This window comes from Akebia trifoliata, chromosome 5 (assembly GCF_017979445.1).
Source record: "Akebia trifoliata isolate Shusen 1 chromosome 5, ASM1797944v1, whole genome shotgun sequence".
In the NCBI taxonomy this organism is placed as follows: domain Eukaryota; kingdom Viridiplantae; phylum Streptophyta; class Magnoliopsida; order Ranunculales; family Lardizabalaceae; genus Akebia; species Akebia trifoliata.
In genome coordinates, this window is record NC_141379.1 from 25,708,032 (window position 1) to 25,724,632 (window position 16,601).

At 35.0% G+C, this 16,601-nt stretch overlaps 1 protein-coding gene across 1 annotated transcript; it reads right to left on the reverse strand.

The window, feature by feature from the left end:
- Nucleotides 1-1,095: 1,095 nt before the first annotated feature.
- Nucleotides 1,096-11,668, reverse strand: LOC147401794 (ras-related protein RABA2a). The gene is made up of 2 exons (XM_086443208.1): nt 11,371-11,668; nt 1,096-1,869 (listed from the first exon to the last, which is right to left on the reverse strand). Exons 1-2 carry the CDS (start codon nt 11,533-11,535, stop codon nt 1,387-1,389), a joined length of 648 nt encoding a protein of 215 aa, XP_086299334.1. The 5' UTR covers nt 11,536-11,668; the 3' UTR covers nt 1,096-1,386.
- Between the last annotated feature and the right edge of the window lie 4,933 nt (nt 11,669-16,601).

Here is a 16,601-nt window from a genome sequence, read left to right on the forward strand (position 1 = left end):
ATAAGAATATATATATTATGTATTTATGTTTTACAACAAAACTTTAACACATGTATATATGGTGCCGTGTATTTCTGTTTTATAACAAAACTTACCTTATAAAATATCTTCTTCTCTTTCAATCAAAAACGCAAAACCAGTCGAACGGTAATGGAGGTTTGGACTGTGCGAGGTTGCGAGCTCCAAAACCCCCAGTCTTCTCCGGCCGACGAGCATCCAGGTACGTACATACTCTCTCTCTCTCTCTCTCGGTAAAACCTATTTTCTCGACTTGTGCGAGCTCCATTACCACCGTCTTCTCCGACTGACGAGCATCCAAGGATACTTCCTCTCTCTCTCTCTCTCAAACATAGTAAAACCCTCTTTTACTCTCACACAAAGAGGGAAATTTCATTTGTAGGTTTTTATCGGATCGGATATTATCGGATATCCGATATAATTTTCAAGTTCGGATTCGAATGTTTGGTAGTGCTATCCGATCGGATTCGAATTCGAATTCGGATATCATTCTTTTTTTTCGGATTCGAATTCGGATATAGCAATATCTGATCGGATAGCTATCCGTTGACAGCCCTACATTCAGGTGTCCCGATCCTAACCAAGTTCAGGTAGCACCCATTGTATGCAGTCTGCTCGCACTAAGTAGCACCTCTTCAAGATCCAACCAATTATAGTTCCAAGGAAAGCCAATTAGCTACCCAAAAAAAAAAAAAAAAGCTTGATCAATCAAATACGTCATGGACATTTTGGAAGATCTCTTGGTGGATCTGTAAATGTATAATCAGTTTCATCACTACATAGGTAATATTATTGCGATTCGATTTGATCATTTTTTTCTTCAATTTTAGTCTCTCTTTTGAATAAAGAAATATAAGAAAGAGTCATTCTTGTAAATATTACCATTGATGCAAGTAGTAGTGAGAAGATGACACTAAATCAGTGATCGAAATAGGAATTGTGAACATTTCTGCTGGATGATTTTAAAAAGGTTGAACAAAGAACCAAGGTCTCGGATTTATAACCGATCAATCCTTAATTTCTAGAACAGTCACACCTCTGATGCCACCGAATATGATCCTTTCGGAGAATAACAAATAACAGGGCACAGTAAAATCTCATTTATTTAACATCAAATTCACAACTCAATTACTTGAAATAAGTATTTTACAAACTCCTATTCTTTTTCGTTCATCTACTAAAATCGGATTTTCTACACTATTTCTGAAATCATATGAAGCAAAATGAACAGAAAGCCTGACAAAAAACACTTCATAGAAGAACCATTGGAAACCCAAACAATCTTGACAACAACAACAGAACATAGTTCAAAACTAAAAACCATTGAAAACAATAACCCCCCAAAAAAGACTAAGATAGAAATCACCTCTACGATGAAGAGCAGCACGGTTTCTTTGTGTTAGCATCAGATGCTCCAACGTCAATTGTTTTCCCTTCTTTGATGCTAGCAGGTGCAGGGTCCCCTGAAGAGAGCGTTTTCTTACTAATTATACGGTATATCTCTGCTAGGATCGTCTGGAAAGCCTTTTCGACATTTGTTGCTTCAAGCGCAGAGGTCTCAATGAATGATAGACCTTCCTTTTCAGCATAACTCTGAGCATCCTCTGTTGCGACCCCACGAAGGTGTTTCAGATCAGTCTTGTTTCCAATGAGCATGATTACGATGTTGGAGTCGGCATGGTCCCGTAGTTCCTTGAGCCACCGACTAATATTTTCGAATGTCGTTGGTTTTGTCACATCGTAGACTAGAAGAGCTCCAAGTGCGCCTCTATAGTATGCGCTAGTGATTGCTCTGTACCGTTCCTGCCCCGCCGTGTCCCATATCTGTGCTTTTACAGTCTTGCCCTCAACCTGAACCGAAAGAGAGGAAAAAATTTAAGTATCATTTGTTAATTTACAGCGGAATCTGCAAAACATAGGACAAAATTATTGGATAAAAAAAGAGGAACGAAATCAAAATATGTAATTAAGAAAAAAATATTAATATCAGATTTAGTCCCTCAAAATACATAGTTAAAATGCAATATATACGTGTCAAAAAACAAACTTTTCTGCTTGTCAACACTAGCTTGTAGTTCAGCCAAAGAAAGACCCTCTCTTCCACATTTTTATTGAGTAATCATGCAAAATCTTATACTGCTGAATCTGTCACACCCATCTGACCCAATCGCCAAAATCTTTTATGCAATAGTTTAAAGATGAATGATAATGGATAATATAGAATTCCGGATATCCTGTGCTTGAGTAAGACAATAGTTGCAGACTCTTCCCTATTTATCATGATGATCATGTCTTCCAGAAAACAAAAATCTGAATCCTACAAAATCTTAGAAACACTAAAACCACAACGAAGGAACCTTATAACAAAAACTCCAGATGGGAAATGAATTATAACCCAAGGGCATGCATGGATAAACTTCTATCCCTGCTCTCGGTTGTCCTTCTTTTTAAAATTTTTTTGAGAACGAGTGTGTTGGGCAAAGAGAGAAAATTTTGGCACAGAAAAAGGGGCCCTAAAAGCAGGATTATGGCTATGACGAGGGAAAAGACCCCACACTTGGAGAGCTCGGAGAGAGCTGCATATGAATACAAACCTTAAGGGAATTTTCAGGATAATAAGTTGCACATGAGGTAATTTGGAGATAGAATAATGCTGGAGTAACCTCAAGATCGTACCTCATATCACACTTTCCTAACGTGGAAGTGTGTAGGAACCATAGATACTTTTCATCGAGATACGAGTTAAAAAGTATCTATGGTAACTACACACTTCCACGTCAGGAAAGTGCGATATGAGGTACGATCTTGAGGTTACTCCAACACAACTCTTGGAGAATGTCTAGGTTTTATGAAAGGTTGATGGTGGAACCATTTGAGTCAATAAAATGGCTTGGACTTGGATAGCTCAAGGTTTTGGCGTGTTACTATAATTTTTTTTTTTTGACAGGTAAAGATCAAATTTGATTAAAAAATAAAAGGAGACCAAGAAGGTGTTAACCAACCAACTACTCCAAAAGACTGATCTGTTGGAGAGGGGGAGAACTATGAATATAAGAGGGTCACAGGACTTATCTAGGGTATGACACACCCAAGAGTGGAGGAAAATATACACTCGACAGAAGGCTGCCTAGATACAAAAGAAAAGCAGGGGAAAAAAAAAAGAACGAAGAAAAAATACAGCCAAAAGAAAAACAGAACGTAGTATGACCTCGTGATGACTAGAATGACCTCGTGCAAGGAGGGCTTCTTCTCATAAAAAGCCTGATTGTTCTGCTCCATCCAGATTCCCCCACAAATAGCATATAGTGTAAAAAACCAGAGAATTCTTTTTTGTTTTTTGAAAGGGATTGCTATTGAATGACTACTTTGAAAGAGAAGAATTGAAGAAGAAGGAAAATACCAAGGGATTTGTAAGGTGAGGATAATTTTAACAATTTTATCTGTAACATCTTTGAGAGAAAAGAGACAGCTAGATGCAATGGGTGCTTGGTGAAATCAGGTGACTCGTAGAGGAGTCCAACCATGATCTCCAACCTTCAACGGTGATTTGACCAGCAGGAAGGCCACAATTTTTGCAATTGTTCCTAGCTACGATTAGTTCAACAGTGGATTCCACCATTGTATCCTAATTCTACTATCATCAATCCACCAACATTTTCTTTCTTAATTTTTTTCCAAGAAATTTCTCTATAATTCAATGACTTTTCAAATCAATGGCAAGTGATTCATTTGGGCCAATTGTTGTCCAAATCCTTTGTCCTATTGATGGACCAAGCAGGGAACAAGTAAAGTAACTCTGTTTTGCCCAACTGACCCCCCATACCAAACACCCTTATGAATGAAAAACAGGTTTGTTAATTTTTCTATTCTTAAGTTTGGGCATCCTGCAGTGGTCATGCAAAACACAAAGAACTGTATCTCCCCTTGAACTACACAACTCCGACTCCATGGGAAAATCCTCATTGATCACCCCTCATGAATAATATAACCAAGATGAAAGACATGGTTGCTTTGGACTATATCCTAGGCATCAATATTAACTTATTGTATCTAAAAATCTCCTCTAGATAGAAAGTGACTAAAGTTGCATTCCATATGTTTTATCTTGGCTCGAATTAATCTATAATGTTGGATACCATTGCCATCCCCCACCATATTTGCAGTTCTATATCTCTGTCCCCCCTTATGTCATACATACACCAACAATACCTTGACTATAAACCAAATATGGGCAGTTAATTCATCCATAACCAAAGCAAACAGATACGACCACAAGGGCAAGACCAAAGTTTCGTGAAAACTCACCAGAAATTCAAAAATCATTTCTTTCTCCACTCTATGATACCCAGAAACTTCAACAAGACTAGTAAACCAGTATCGATACATGAAACTAATAGTAGTACCAAATACAGCATATATACTTCCACAAAAACCATTGGTTCTTTTTCTTAACTTCTAACTATTTCATTACTTGTTTAGTCAGCAAATTGACATAAAGAGTATATTGGAGCAAATGTTACTGTAATGTACTTTTAATATTAAAAGTCCCATTACAAAGCAATTTTCTTATTTCTCACTGCAATATTGGTTCTTTTTCTTATCTTCTAACAATTTCCTCATTTGTTTTGTCAAAAAATTGACTCATTTTTTTTTTTTTAATAAAAAGATTTTTTTTATAAGTTATAAAAGGGTTACTTCTAATATATATATAATTTTTTATGGTTAAACTGGACTTGAACCAAGACCTCAAAGTCATAGAAAGGATTACTTCTAATCTTAAAGTTCCATTAGATTTCACATGAATTAAGTACTGAAAATGATACTCCGTAAAACTAATTATTGATGCATGGTATCAAAATAAAGAATGTGACACCCATATGTCCTAGATTCAAAAAAATAAAGATGTGGCCTGTTTGCAGTACCAGTATCCATGCCCCATATGGGCATTAAGTCACTACAGGTTTGACACAATCAAACATATAGATTGGATGACAACTAATGGAACTCTATAGAACACACTAATGATTCGAATGAAAAATCAGTATCATGGATATCAAATTGAGTGTAATCAAGGTTGGGGCCACTTTGATTGTCCCAAATCTATTTATGGAGTCAGCATCTTCCGATAAATCCATTTCAACACCATGAATCCTTTCACATTTATGGAAAAAGTTATTGATAATCAGGTTCAAAGCATCCATTGCCTTTTTTTCCACACATAGCACAAGCTTGAGGTAACTCTTGATGGTGAGATCTTCATAAGCACGGTGTGCAACTACCTTTCTTTTGAGAAATGATATTATAGAATCAATATTTTCAAACATTGAGGCATGAGGCAAGGCGCTTGACTTGACAAGGCCTCAAGGCATATGGCATAAACCTCATATGCATGGAATGTTTTAAATAAATAATATAACAAACATAAATAATTAATCTTGAAAAACATAACAATTAAGGTACCCACCATATATTTCTACATTTCAAGTTTCAAATCCACATAATTGAATTCCAACTTCTAATCCTAAGTAATATAAAACATTGAATCATCCAAAGTTTTTGGAGTAAATAACTATTTTGTATTTATTATAAAAATATAACTAAATACTATATTTCAATAATTTCTTTGAATAATACTAAATACTACAAAGTTTATTAGTGAACCAAACCAATTCAACAACTTTCCCATGTCATATTTAAATTCTTAAATATTCCAATTATATTGCATGCCAACATCAACTGAAAATTAGAAAAGAGAAGAAAGAAATAAAAATGATTACTATATAAATAAAAAATAGAAACAGTAAACAAAAAGAAATTAAAAAAAATAAATAATAATAATAATGTGTGAGGCGCATGCCTCAAATAAAAAGGCATGTCTTAGCCAGGCCTCACGCTGAGGCATAAGACTCTTGTTATAAGGCATACACCTTAGCTGTTTTAACATTTCTTCCTTGCACCTCAAGGTGTTTTTAGTGAGCCTCGCCTTGAGGTGCGCCTTGAGACGTATGCCTTACACATCCTTAAAAACACTAGTTAGATTTGAATCCGATCATAAGGTTAGTAGTTGGAATCAAATTGTTGGATAGCAGAAGTGTTAATGATTTTCCATGAGTTATAAACACGATAAAAAATTAAAATATATAAAATATTTGTAATAACTCCATAACTCAATATATAACAAGGTTTTGAACAACACTGTAAATAATAACAAAACTATTTTCCTAGCCATCCGAATATGCATTACTTAGATAGTTTCATGATTATACGAAAAGAAAATCTTTCCTAAGAGAAAGATCAAAATCATTTATCAGCACTTCATCATCAAATTAATCGAGTTTCAATCTCTCCTCAATTGTCTTTGATCTAGTTATCCATGTTATGCAATTAGTAAAACTAGTAACTTATGTTACTGATAGAGAAAAAAAAAAAAGATATGCACTTATTTTCTTCTTTGTAATATTTAAGGTTAAGGAAAGACAAATAATGCAAGCATAGGAGTCATTGTTTTCAAATGCAGATGTGACTCAATAATTTAATAATGAATCATACTCAAACCATAAGCTTCAAATATAAAAATTATACGAGTTTTATGCAAAGGGATTCATATAGAGGAGTTCAGATGAATTAGGTTAAGATTTGATTAAAATTATAGGATTCAATCTAAAATCTTGTGATTTTAACAGCATTGCTTCTAAGAGTTCAGAAAGTGAGATAGGCACTTCTGCCATCTATTCAGTAAACATTTCAGCAAATGCTTTGTCGGTTGCCTTGGACCTTCCAAATGAACGGAATTTAAGCCATTGGCATTTGATGTCAATATTGGGCTAACCCTTCGATTAAAAAGTCACTAGTCCATACCAACTACAGATTTCATAAAAAAATCCCATAATTGACTATAAAAAAGAGTGGGTCATTCAAGAACTGATTGAGTTTAACTGAAAAAAAAAAGACTTGATTTATTGGATGGGATTCACAACCTTCAACAACAAACAAACAAACAAAAAAATGATTACCCTTAAAGGGCCACATCTTCAAGTTTATTTCATATGGAAGGGTATTTGACAACAAATAAATCAACAACCATAAAAATTCAAAAGAAAAAATGGCAAGAAAATGTTATGCGTAGCATAACCTAAGGTTCAACAGAGATCAAGTGTTTCACTGGTTAAGCAAGTTATTCATTCGTATGGAAATAGTTTTTTTTCTTAAGTATAAGGCAGATGTTAGTAGCGGTTCTTAGTTTTAGTATGTAAAAGAGTTTAGTCTAAGTTATGTTAGCATCATTAATAGCTGAAATGATAACATTAATAAATATAGTTATGTCGTTCAAGGAGTGTTTGGAAAGGGGTTCTCAAAGTGAGCGAGGATTTTGAAAAAGGGATTAGGTACAAAGTAGGTTTGGGAGACAGAGTTAGATTTTGGGAGGACAGATGGTGTGGTACGACGTCTCTAGCTATTCAATTTCCGTCTTTGTACGCTTGTTCTATTAAGAAGAACCGCTCTATCCAGTAGTGTTTGAATTGCAATGAGTCTGGTCCTACTTGGGATTTGGGGTTCAGGAGAAACTTTCAATGATTGGGAGTTAACTGAGATGGCCTCTTTCCTTGATCTCCTGCATACGGTCCATCTCAACGACAGCGAACGGGATAAGTGGGAATGGACATGGGCTAAGGAGTTGAGATTCTCTGTCAAGTCTTTCTTTATGTGGCTCAATCCATGTACAGAGCGATCCCTATCGGGACTCATCATTTGGTCTAGGTTAGTTCCCTCTAAAATTTCTTTTTTTGTTTGGCCGACTTCCCTTAATAGGATCCTTACATTGGATAATTTGATTGTGCGGGGTTGGATTATTCCCAATTGCTGTCCCCTTTGCTTGAGAGATGGGGAATCGGTTGATCATATTTTAGTCCATTGTTCATTTTCTTATAATTTTTGGTCAACTTTCCTTGGTATGTTCCATATTAATTGGGTCCTTCCCCGTAGGTTCTCCTCGTTGTTAGAAGAATGGACCAGTAATGCTTTTCACACCAAAAAGCGGATCTTGTGAGCTATGCTTTCTTCGACTATTACTTGGGGGGTCTAGAAAGAGAGAAATAACAGAGTGTTTAATAACAAGACTAGTAGCTTTTATGCAACTTTCTAGGAGATCTTGGGGTGTTTATACCTTTGGTCCAAGCAGAACATAGAGTTTGCGGGAACTTCTTTCGATGATTTCGTATTTAGATGGAAATCTCTATGTAATCACTGAGATTGTAGTTTCTTTTCTTTATTGTTTCTCGTGAGGCTTTCTTGGCCTCCTTGTATCTTTTGCCATTATCAATATATTATACTTTTTCAAAAAAAAAAAAAATAGTTATCTCGTTCAAAGAATAGAGTTTTGCTTTCGCTTTGAAGAGAAAACCTTCCCTTTTCTCACTATCATACTTTCTCTTGTCCTGTTCATCAAGAAGGCAAAGTGGAGCGGACTTGAAAGATTTATTTTTGTAGGACCAACAAAATATTACCATCACCTTTCTTTTCTTCTTGTTCACAATAGTAGAGACTAATTTATTGCACAATACATGTGAACATTGGCTACTTTTATGTTCGCACACATACCACACGTGAACAGATCTGTAGTTTGGGGAATTGTTGATTGTCTTCCAAAATTGATCGTACAATCATTCAATTCATCTATTCTTGGACTACATCATTTGAAGAAAACCATCTTAATGTCATTAATAAAGGACAATTATATAATTCTGCGTTATTTGAATTTCTCCAAATCTTTTGACATTTTTTTCTTCTTCTGATAAGTGTAAAATTATATTAATAAAAGAATATTATAAAAGACAAAACAAAAGGAGAGGGTCAAGGTAGCCCCCAACAAAACAAGACAAAGGAAGATAATAACAAGGGAAACAAAAAGAAACAAGCAACAATACTACGTATTACAAATAGAATTCCATCTAAACACAAAATCGTCAAAATAAACCCCCAATAAATCCTTGCTCAATTTCTACCAAAGGTATAGCAAGCCCATAATCTCCATAAATACGCCTTGAGAACTCCATTCCTTGCGCAGAAACACCTTGTTATTTCTTTCTTTCCAAAGCCCCCAAGCAATAGTCGAGGGAAGAATAGCCCATAGGCAGGGGAGGATTTACAATGGGGGCACTTGCCCCAGCAAGAATTTTCAAAGTCTATGGATTAGGGAGCCATTGCGACAAATTTTAACGGCGGATAAAAAACACTACCACTATTGCCCCCAAATTTTTTTTCCACTCTTAGCTACCGTCACAACTATTTCTTTTCACTCTTAGCTGTCCCCACAAAAGATTTCTTGTCTTGGTTGCCCGCACATGGGCAAAATCTTGGCTTCGCCTTGTCCATAGGTGCCTTTTTCGAAAGAAAAATATATTATAAAAAAAGCGAGAAGAAATTTTGAGGTAAGACCAAATAATCTGAAACTGAGAAAGAAAGAGTGACCAAATATCCCGGGAAAAGGAATAATGAATTAAGGTGTGATCAACAGATTCCCTACCACTCATGCATAAGGGGCAGAAATTTGGTGTAATCCAACCACGGGCGATCAAGTTGTCCACAGTTAGAATCCTCTCTAAGGACGCCAACCACACAAAAAAAGGATACCATTGAAGAAATTAAAGCGGACCAAATGATTGACTCAAAGAGGATCGGTCAAACGGTTGTAATGGGATCTTGTATAAAGAATGGACAGAGAATCTCTTATCCTTAGCCTTTATCCATTCCCTCCTATCTTGTTCATTCTCCCTGAATTGAAAAGAATTAAGGATATCAAGGAAAACTATTACCTCAGTTAGCTCCCAATCATTAAAATTCCTCCTAAATCCCAGATCCCAAAAAGTAGTGATTTCGTTGCGAATCAAACAATGTTGTATCGAGCATTTCTTTTTTCATAGAACAAGGGTACAAGGATGGATATTGTATTGACATAGCCGAATTGTTGTATGCTTATCTTCCCAAAACCTAATTCTATCACCTGACCCAACTCTGAATCTAATCTCTCTGTGAAACTGCTCTACTACTTTAAGGATCCCCTTCAACACATTGCACATATGCATGCCTTTTGCCTCATCACTATACAAACCAAGCCTCTTCTTCCAGTATTTCGCTCGAATCACCTTCCTCCACAAACTTCCATTTTCCTCCCTAAAACGTCATAACCACTTGCCCAAGAGAGCTCTATTAGCCAATCTTAATCCCCTTATACCCAAGCCTCCATTTTTATTAGGAGTACAAATCAACTTCCACTTAACCAAATGGTGCTTCCTTCATTCTTATCACTCCACATAAACACTTTCATGAGCCTTTCCATTCTAACTTACACAAATTTTGGTAACGAGAACATGGAAAGAAAGCTTATCGGAATACTCCTCAACATACTTTTGATAAGAGTTACCTTCCCATCTTTGGAAAGGTTTCTAGTCTTCCAAGTGCTCAATTTATTTTCTAGTCTCTCGATAACTCCTTCCCAAATTCTCTTGTTGCTATAAGGTGCTCCTAAGGGTAGACCCAAATAAGACGAAGGAAGTGAGACACAACAACAACCCAGATTCTCTTTTGACATTCTTGTGACTATTAATTGTTCTACCATACACTTCATTTATTTGCTTCCTCTACCTAAAGTGTATTTGTTCTTAAATAGTTCAAAATGTATGAATTAATTGGAAATTCAATAGCTCTATCTTTGAACTCTAGATCATGTACAACATACCAATAGGAAATAGCTAATCAATGCGAGAGACATTTATAATTGAATACAAAAAATTATGTCATTATGGATCTCATTTTTAAATTGCAAAATCTAATGGCTTTAAAAATCAACACAAAGCGATCTCACAATTAGTCATGTTATATGTAAGGATTGCAACATGAATCGTTCTTTGATTATAAGATCAAATAAAAACAACACAATTTTTTTTTTTTTTAATTACTTCATTATGGATCTCACTTTCAAATTGCAAAAACAATTGGAAACAAACTTCGACACATATGAATTGTTTTTGGTTGTAAGATCGGATAAAAAACAAATAATTTACAAAATTACTTAATTATGGATCTCATTTTCAAATTACAACATCAATTGGCCGACACATATAAAAAACTTACAATTCATCATGTAATATGTACAGATTGCAACATGAATCGTTCTTTGGTTGTAAGATCGGATCAAGAGCAACACAATTAACGATAATTCTAATAAATTCACATTAAACTGATACAAATAGATCCAGATCTCAACTGTAAAAGTTCAATAGACTTAAGATCTAAAGTTGAGATCCAACAAATCAGATTAAACAGCTAAAGAAGAGAGTGTGATTAAGGATTGACCTGAAGCGTACGTGTGGCGAATTCTACACCGATTGTGGATTTGGATTCCAAGCAGAACTCGTTGCGGGTGAATCTGGAGAGGAGATTCGATTTCCCGACGCCAGAATCGCCGATTAATACGACTTTGAACAAGTAATCGTATTCCTCGTCCGGTCTCCTCGCCATCAGTTTATTGCGGAACTAACAAAAGAAAATCTCAAGATGTTTCTCGACTTCTGCAATTTTTCGTTTCTCGTTTCTAACTTCGGCTCTCTGCAGTCTGGACCCTTATTAAACCTCTCTCGCTCTCTCTTCTCCAGAAGGCAAGAAATGATGATTTTGAAACATATAACTTGACTAAAATACCCCTTACATTTCCTAGAATACCAACTAGGTGTGTACTGTAATTGTGACAAAATGACAGAGGTGTAAACGGATCGGATTCGGTCTGGGAAGAACTTTGTCTGAACTCCGAACCCTACATTTGATATATTACAGGTTACGTTTAGCCCGGATCGAATTATTACTTGGCCAAAGATTTCAGGCCAGACCTGGCCTAGTAGTGGTTTTAGGGATATGGGACATTAGATTTGAGTCTAGTTTAATTTTATGCATTACGATGAATGCATGTGGTCTTGGTACGCGGTGGGCTATGTAGCTGACATGGCAAAGACATAGAATCACATATCTTTTTTCTGTATTCCGATGAAAATGATCTATGGTTATGTGCACTTTCCACATCATCTGCGTACCCAACCACGTACCAAGACCACTTACATTCATCATGACTCTAATTTTATTTGGTAATTAGGGTTGTCAATGGATTGGATCAGACTTGAAATCCAATCGAATTAATTGTGGATTTGGATTTTGATCCAGTAATCTATCTGATTTTTTCTAGATCAACCCCCTATTGATTCAATAAAATGTTATTAGTATTAGTATATAAATTATGGGTCGAGATCTGTAGACTCATGAAAAGTAAATTCACACAAAATCCGACGATGTATATGTGAGGTCTAACGGTTGGGATAAAAGATATTTCTCGAGAATACATTGCAGATCTTTAAGATATATCTCAACCACTAGATCTCATATATACATGGTTGGGATTGTGTGTGAACATATAAGTTCACTTTCTCGAGACTATGGATTTGAACCCATAAATTATATTATGTATTTTGTTAATTTTATATAGAGAATTTATTTAGATTTAGTAGTCTAGGTTTCATTTGATCTGGATTCAATCTGTAGACACCCCATTTTTGCATTTGCCTGATTATTCAACTCATCAACCCGATTGCAACAGTTCCTAATTATGGATGTTTATTTCAATGTTTTATTTTGTTACTAGATATGTTTCAGAAATCCGGATGAGGTATCTCGAACTGACAAAACTATAGAAACCACGCTACGTTAGGAAAATATAACCCTAAAAACATATAAATCATCAATTTTCAGACAAAAATAAACTTTACGACAAAAATCACTAAAAAATTACCAAATTACCAAAATAACCCTAACCTCAAAACATTCATAGAGCCTACATTACGTTTAAGAAAACTCATTTAAATACATAAAATAACAAATCGAAACCAAATAAATCATTTCGCCAATTTTCACAAAATTTGACAAAATTACGAAAATGCCCCTCATAAAATTCACGACCATTTTGCACAAAAAATTTCATAAATGACACAAAACAATATTCACATTGAATTCCTTACAAAAAATCGATTCTAAAACATCCTAGAACATCAAAAATTGACTTCGCAAAAGTTCTCTTTAGGGGCAAAACGGTAATATTTCAATTAAATTTTTTTTAATTTTGAAATTAATAAATAAAAAAAATTAAATAATATAAAGTGAAACATTAATAAATTTAATTTAAAATTTTGAATAAAAAAAAATCGATCAATTAGGCTCTCAGGCAAAATTGTTGATGGTTGTCAAGATATTTATTCAAGGACCCCTCCATCTGGGAGCCCAAAGAATTAAAGATATAATAAAGGGGGTTCTCCAAAAAAATTAAAGTCAATTAAGTAAGACTAAATTAAATCTTAAAGTCAATCAAGTAAGACTAAAGTCAAGATCTTAAAGTCACTCAAGTAAGACTAAAGTCAAGATATTAAAAATCAACCAAGTAAGACTAAAGTCAAAATCTTAAAATCAATCAAATGAGACTAAAAGTCAAAACCCTAATAGAGTTCTAATTAAATAATAATTCTAAGTAATTATAATTAAATAATAACTCTATTTAATAGAAATCTAACTAAATAATAACTCTTTCTAAGAGAATTATAATTAAACAATAATTCTCTCTAAAAGAATTATAATTAAACCTTAACTCTATTTAAAAGGCATTTAAAAAAGTTTATAAATAGGAGTCTCCACACCCTATTTTCATATTAAAGAAAAAATCTTAAGAGAAGTAGGTCAAAAAGCTTCCCTAACCTCCCATAAACCCTAATTTTGAAGTCCTAACTCCTTACCTAACACCCATACATTAATTTTATCTCAAAAAACACCTAGAAGCCCTTCAAAAACACCTAGAAATCCATAAACAAATTCGAAGAATCCAGATCTAAGAAAGAGATACCTTGCCTCGGAGATCAGAAATCAGATCCGGAGATAGAACGAAGCGAGGAGTACTGTACAAGTAGTTACTCTACTAGATCTGAGGGAACAAGACCGTTATTTTCGGAAATGTATAAATTTTTTATTACTTAGGTCTTTTAGCAATGTAGTTTATTTGGGAATTAGTAGAGACCGGCGTTTGCCCAGCGGGGTTGGTACCTAACACCTTCCAACCCTGTAACGTGATCCCCGGACCTGTTTTTTTTTTTTTCCTTTCGTAGATTAGTAATATTTACCTTTTTAGAGTTAGTTCAGTTCCTAGACCGTAATAACTAGGTGGCGACTCTAAAACCTCAAAGGTCAAAAGCAGATCCACACACCCCACGGATCGAGGGCGCTTTCACAATCCAATTATTATGGGATTGGGTATGGATCCTAACATTGAGATAAAAACCCTATCCATTGAGAGTCTAATGCTTAACAAATCAGTTTCATCTTCGATCCTTACTAGATTGATCCCAAATTAACCCAGATCCGATTGATTGACAACCCTGATTTTTAGAAAGGACGCATCTATTAGATAAAATTTTAGGATGGCGGTGGGTTTTGCCATACGCTCCAATGAATCTTGTAAATTACAAAATTAGGTCTTTTACGGAAGTTTAGAATTATTTTTTCACATAAAAAAGAATTTTGCTTCTAGGATCCGCCCCGAGCCCCCGCCAAATTATAAAAACAAGAAAATATAATCATTTTGTGAATTTTTTTTTCCAAGTATCCATACATGCTATGATAAGGTCATTTGCAATGCTTACGTTTGTCTATTATGCAAGATCCTTATGAGATAAGTTTAAAGAACACTAGCATCAAACGATGTTGAGGCTCTCCATCAAATATCAAATGAAATGAATCCACCATAAGATGCATCTATTAATCATTAGGAAATCTATGTTTTTCCTTTCCATCTCAGCCATATGTCTAATGCAGTTGATCAAACTTGTTTGAGGTTAAAGAAGTCCATGTTTGAATATTCAAATTAAATTGCACTTGTTTGAAGTGACTACTTGTGGGGATTCTAGTCATTTTTGCTATATGCACCCAATTTAATTTCCAGTGATTCTTATATGTATTGCGGAAAAACTCCCAATGACCGAACAAGATGAATAAACTACAAAGATTAAAAAAAAAAAACAAATAACATAAGATATTTACGTGATTTAGCAAAATTCCTTACGTTCACGGATGACGATGATAATTATTTATTGATGAAAAGTGCGAAAGTACTGTGGACACATGATTTATTTATTTTTGAATGTATCAACCACTTTGAGGGATTTTGGAGTCGCCACCATTCATATTGGAAATGAGTGTGAATGGTCACCCGAGTTGCATTTTTCGAAAAATGTGTCATTTCGGCATTTGGTGACTCTCGTACGGATACGGCTTGTTTGGTCTAACCTTGGATTCTAGGTAAGGGGGTCCATATTATGAAATAGGCAAGGTATTAGGCACCCTACTCCATCCAGCGTTAGTGGTAACCTCTGATTCGATCGATTTTGAAGATAAAAATAAAATAGAAAGAATCGAAAAAGTCTGATATGTGCCTTCAAGTATGAGGGACTTTGATGTTAATTCAATCCATTAAGAGCACCTTTATTGAAAAATGGATCATTCGATGATTCAAATCATTTATGATGTGTGTATAGGTGTATGAAAGGGGGATAAGTAGAAGAGGGTTAGTTGGAGGGGTGGGAGGGTGAGAATCTTTGTCCAAAACCACCTTGTTCCTTTGTTGACTTTCCTTGATGAATCTTCTTTTTGACTTTCCTTGACTTCCTTGAGAAGAAGTTGAGAGTTGAGAATTGAGAATTGAGAATTGAGAGTTGAGAGTTGAAGGGATGGGTAAGTTGAGAGTAGAGGGTGAGTATTAAGAATTTTAGAGATAATAATTTCTTCTTTAGTCTTTTGAAGGTGTGGTGCCCCGCCGAACGCTAACACAAATCCCCATGTCAGATCTCGAGGTACTAGGTGACACCTCGAAAATTCGGCATGGTCTCCTCTGTTTATGTTAGCATTCCAAGGCGTTCAACCTGCACCTGATAAACGACATACAATCATGCATACATATACAAATTATAATACTAGCGGAAGCTTATATAAGTCTAATAACGTACGAAAGATCAGAGTGCGGAAGAATAACCAGAATACAGGATTACACAAAATTTCTCACTCTAACATAAGTCTTATCGCTCAGAACAAAATCTATAATATTTTTTTGGACAAATCGATACTAGTAGGGGTAATAACCCCAATACTCATCCAGTGACGAACTCTGGCTGTCTATCTGACCAACCAGATGATCCTCATTCGTACTCTATACTTGTCTCGCCAAGCTCTGAATCTGAAACTAAAAAATAGAGAAGGAAATGATGAGTAACAATGATTACCCAGTAGGGAAATAAACAATTTCTGCCAATAACCCCTCCTAGCATGAACAAATAAGCATACTGAATCATTTTAAAATAATCAAAGTTTTATATAATAAACTACGATTAACTGGTACATATAGCCAGGGATGAGCAACTAAACATTTTCAAACTAACATTACATCAATCAACAGTACTCACTATACCATTTTCTTTATGTACAAATCTAATTGATCAAATGGAAACATT

Coding starts and splice junctions, on each gene's coding strand:
- LOC147401794 (XM_086443208.1), bottom strand. CDS start 11,535: ATGGCGAGGAGACCGGACGAGGAATACGATTACTTGTTCAAAGTCGTA. Junction 1,870..11,370: donor TCGCCACACGTACGCTTCAG/GTCAATCCTTAA, acceptor CTTTCGGTTCAG/GTTGAGGGCAAGACTGTAAA.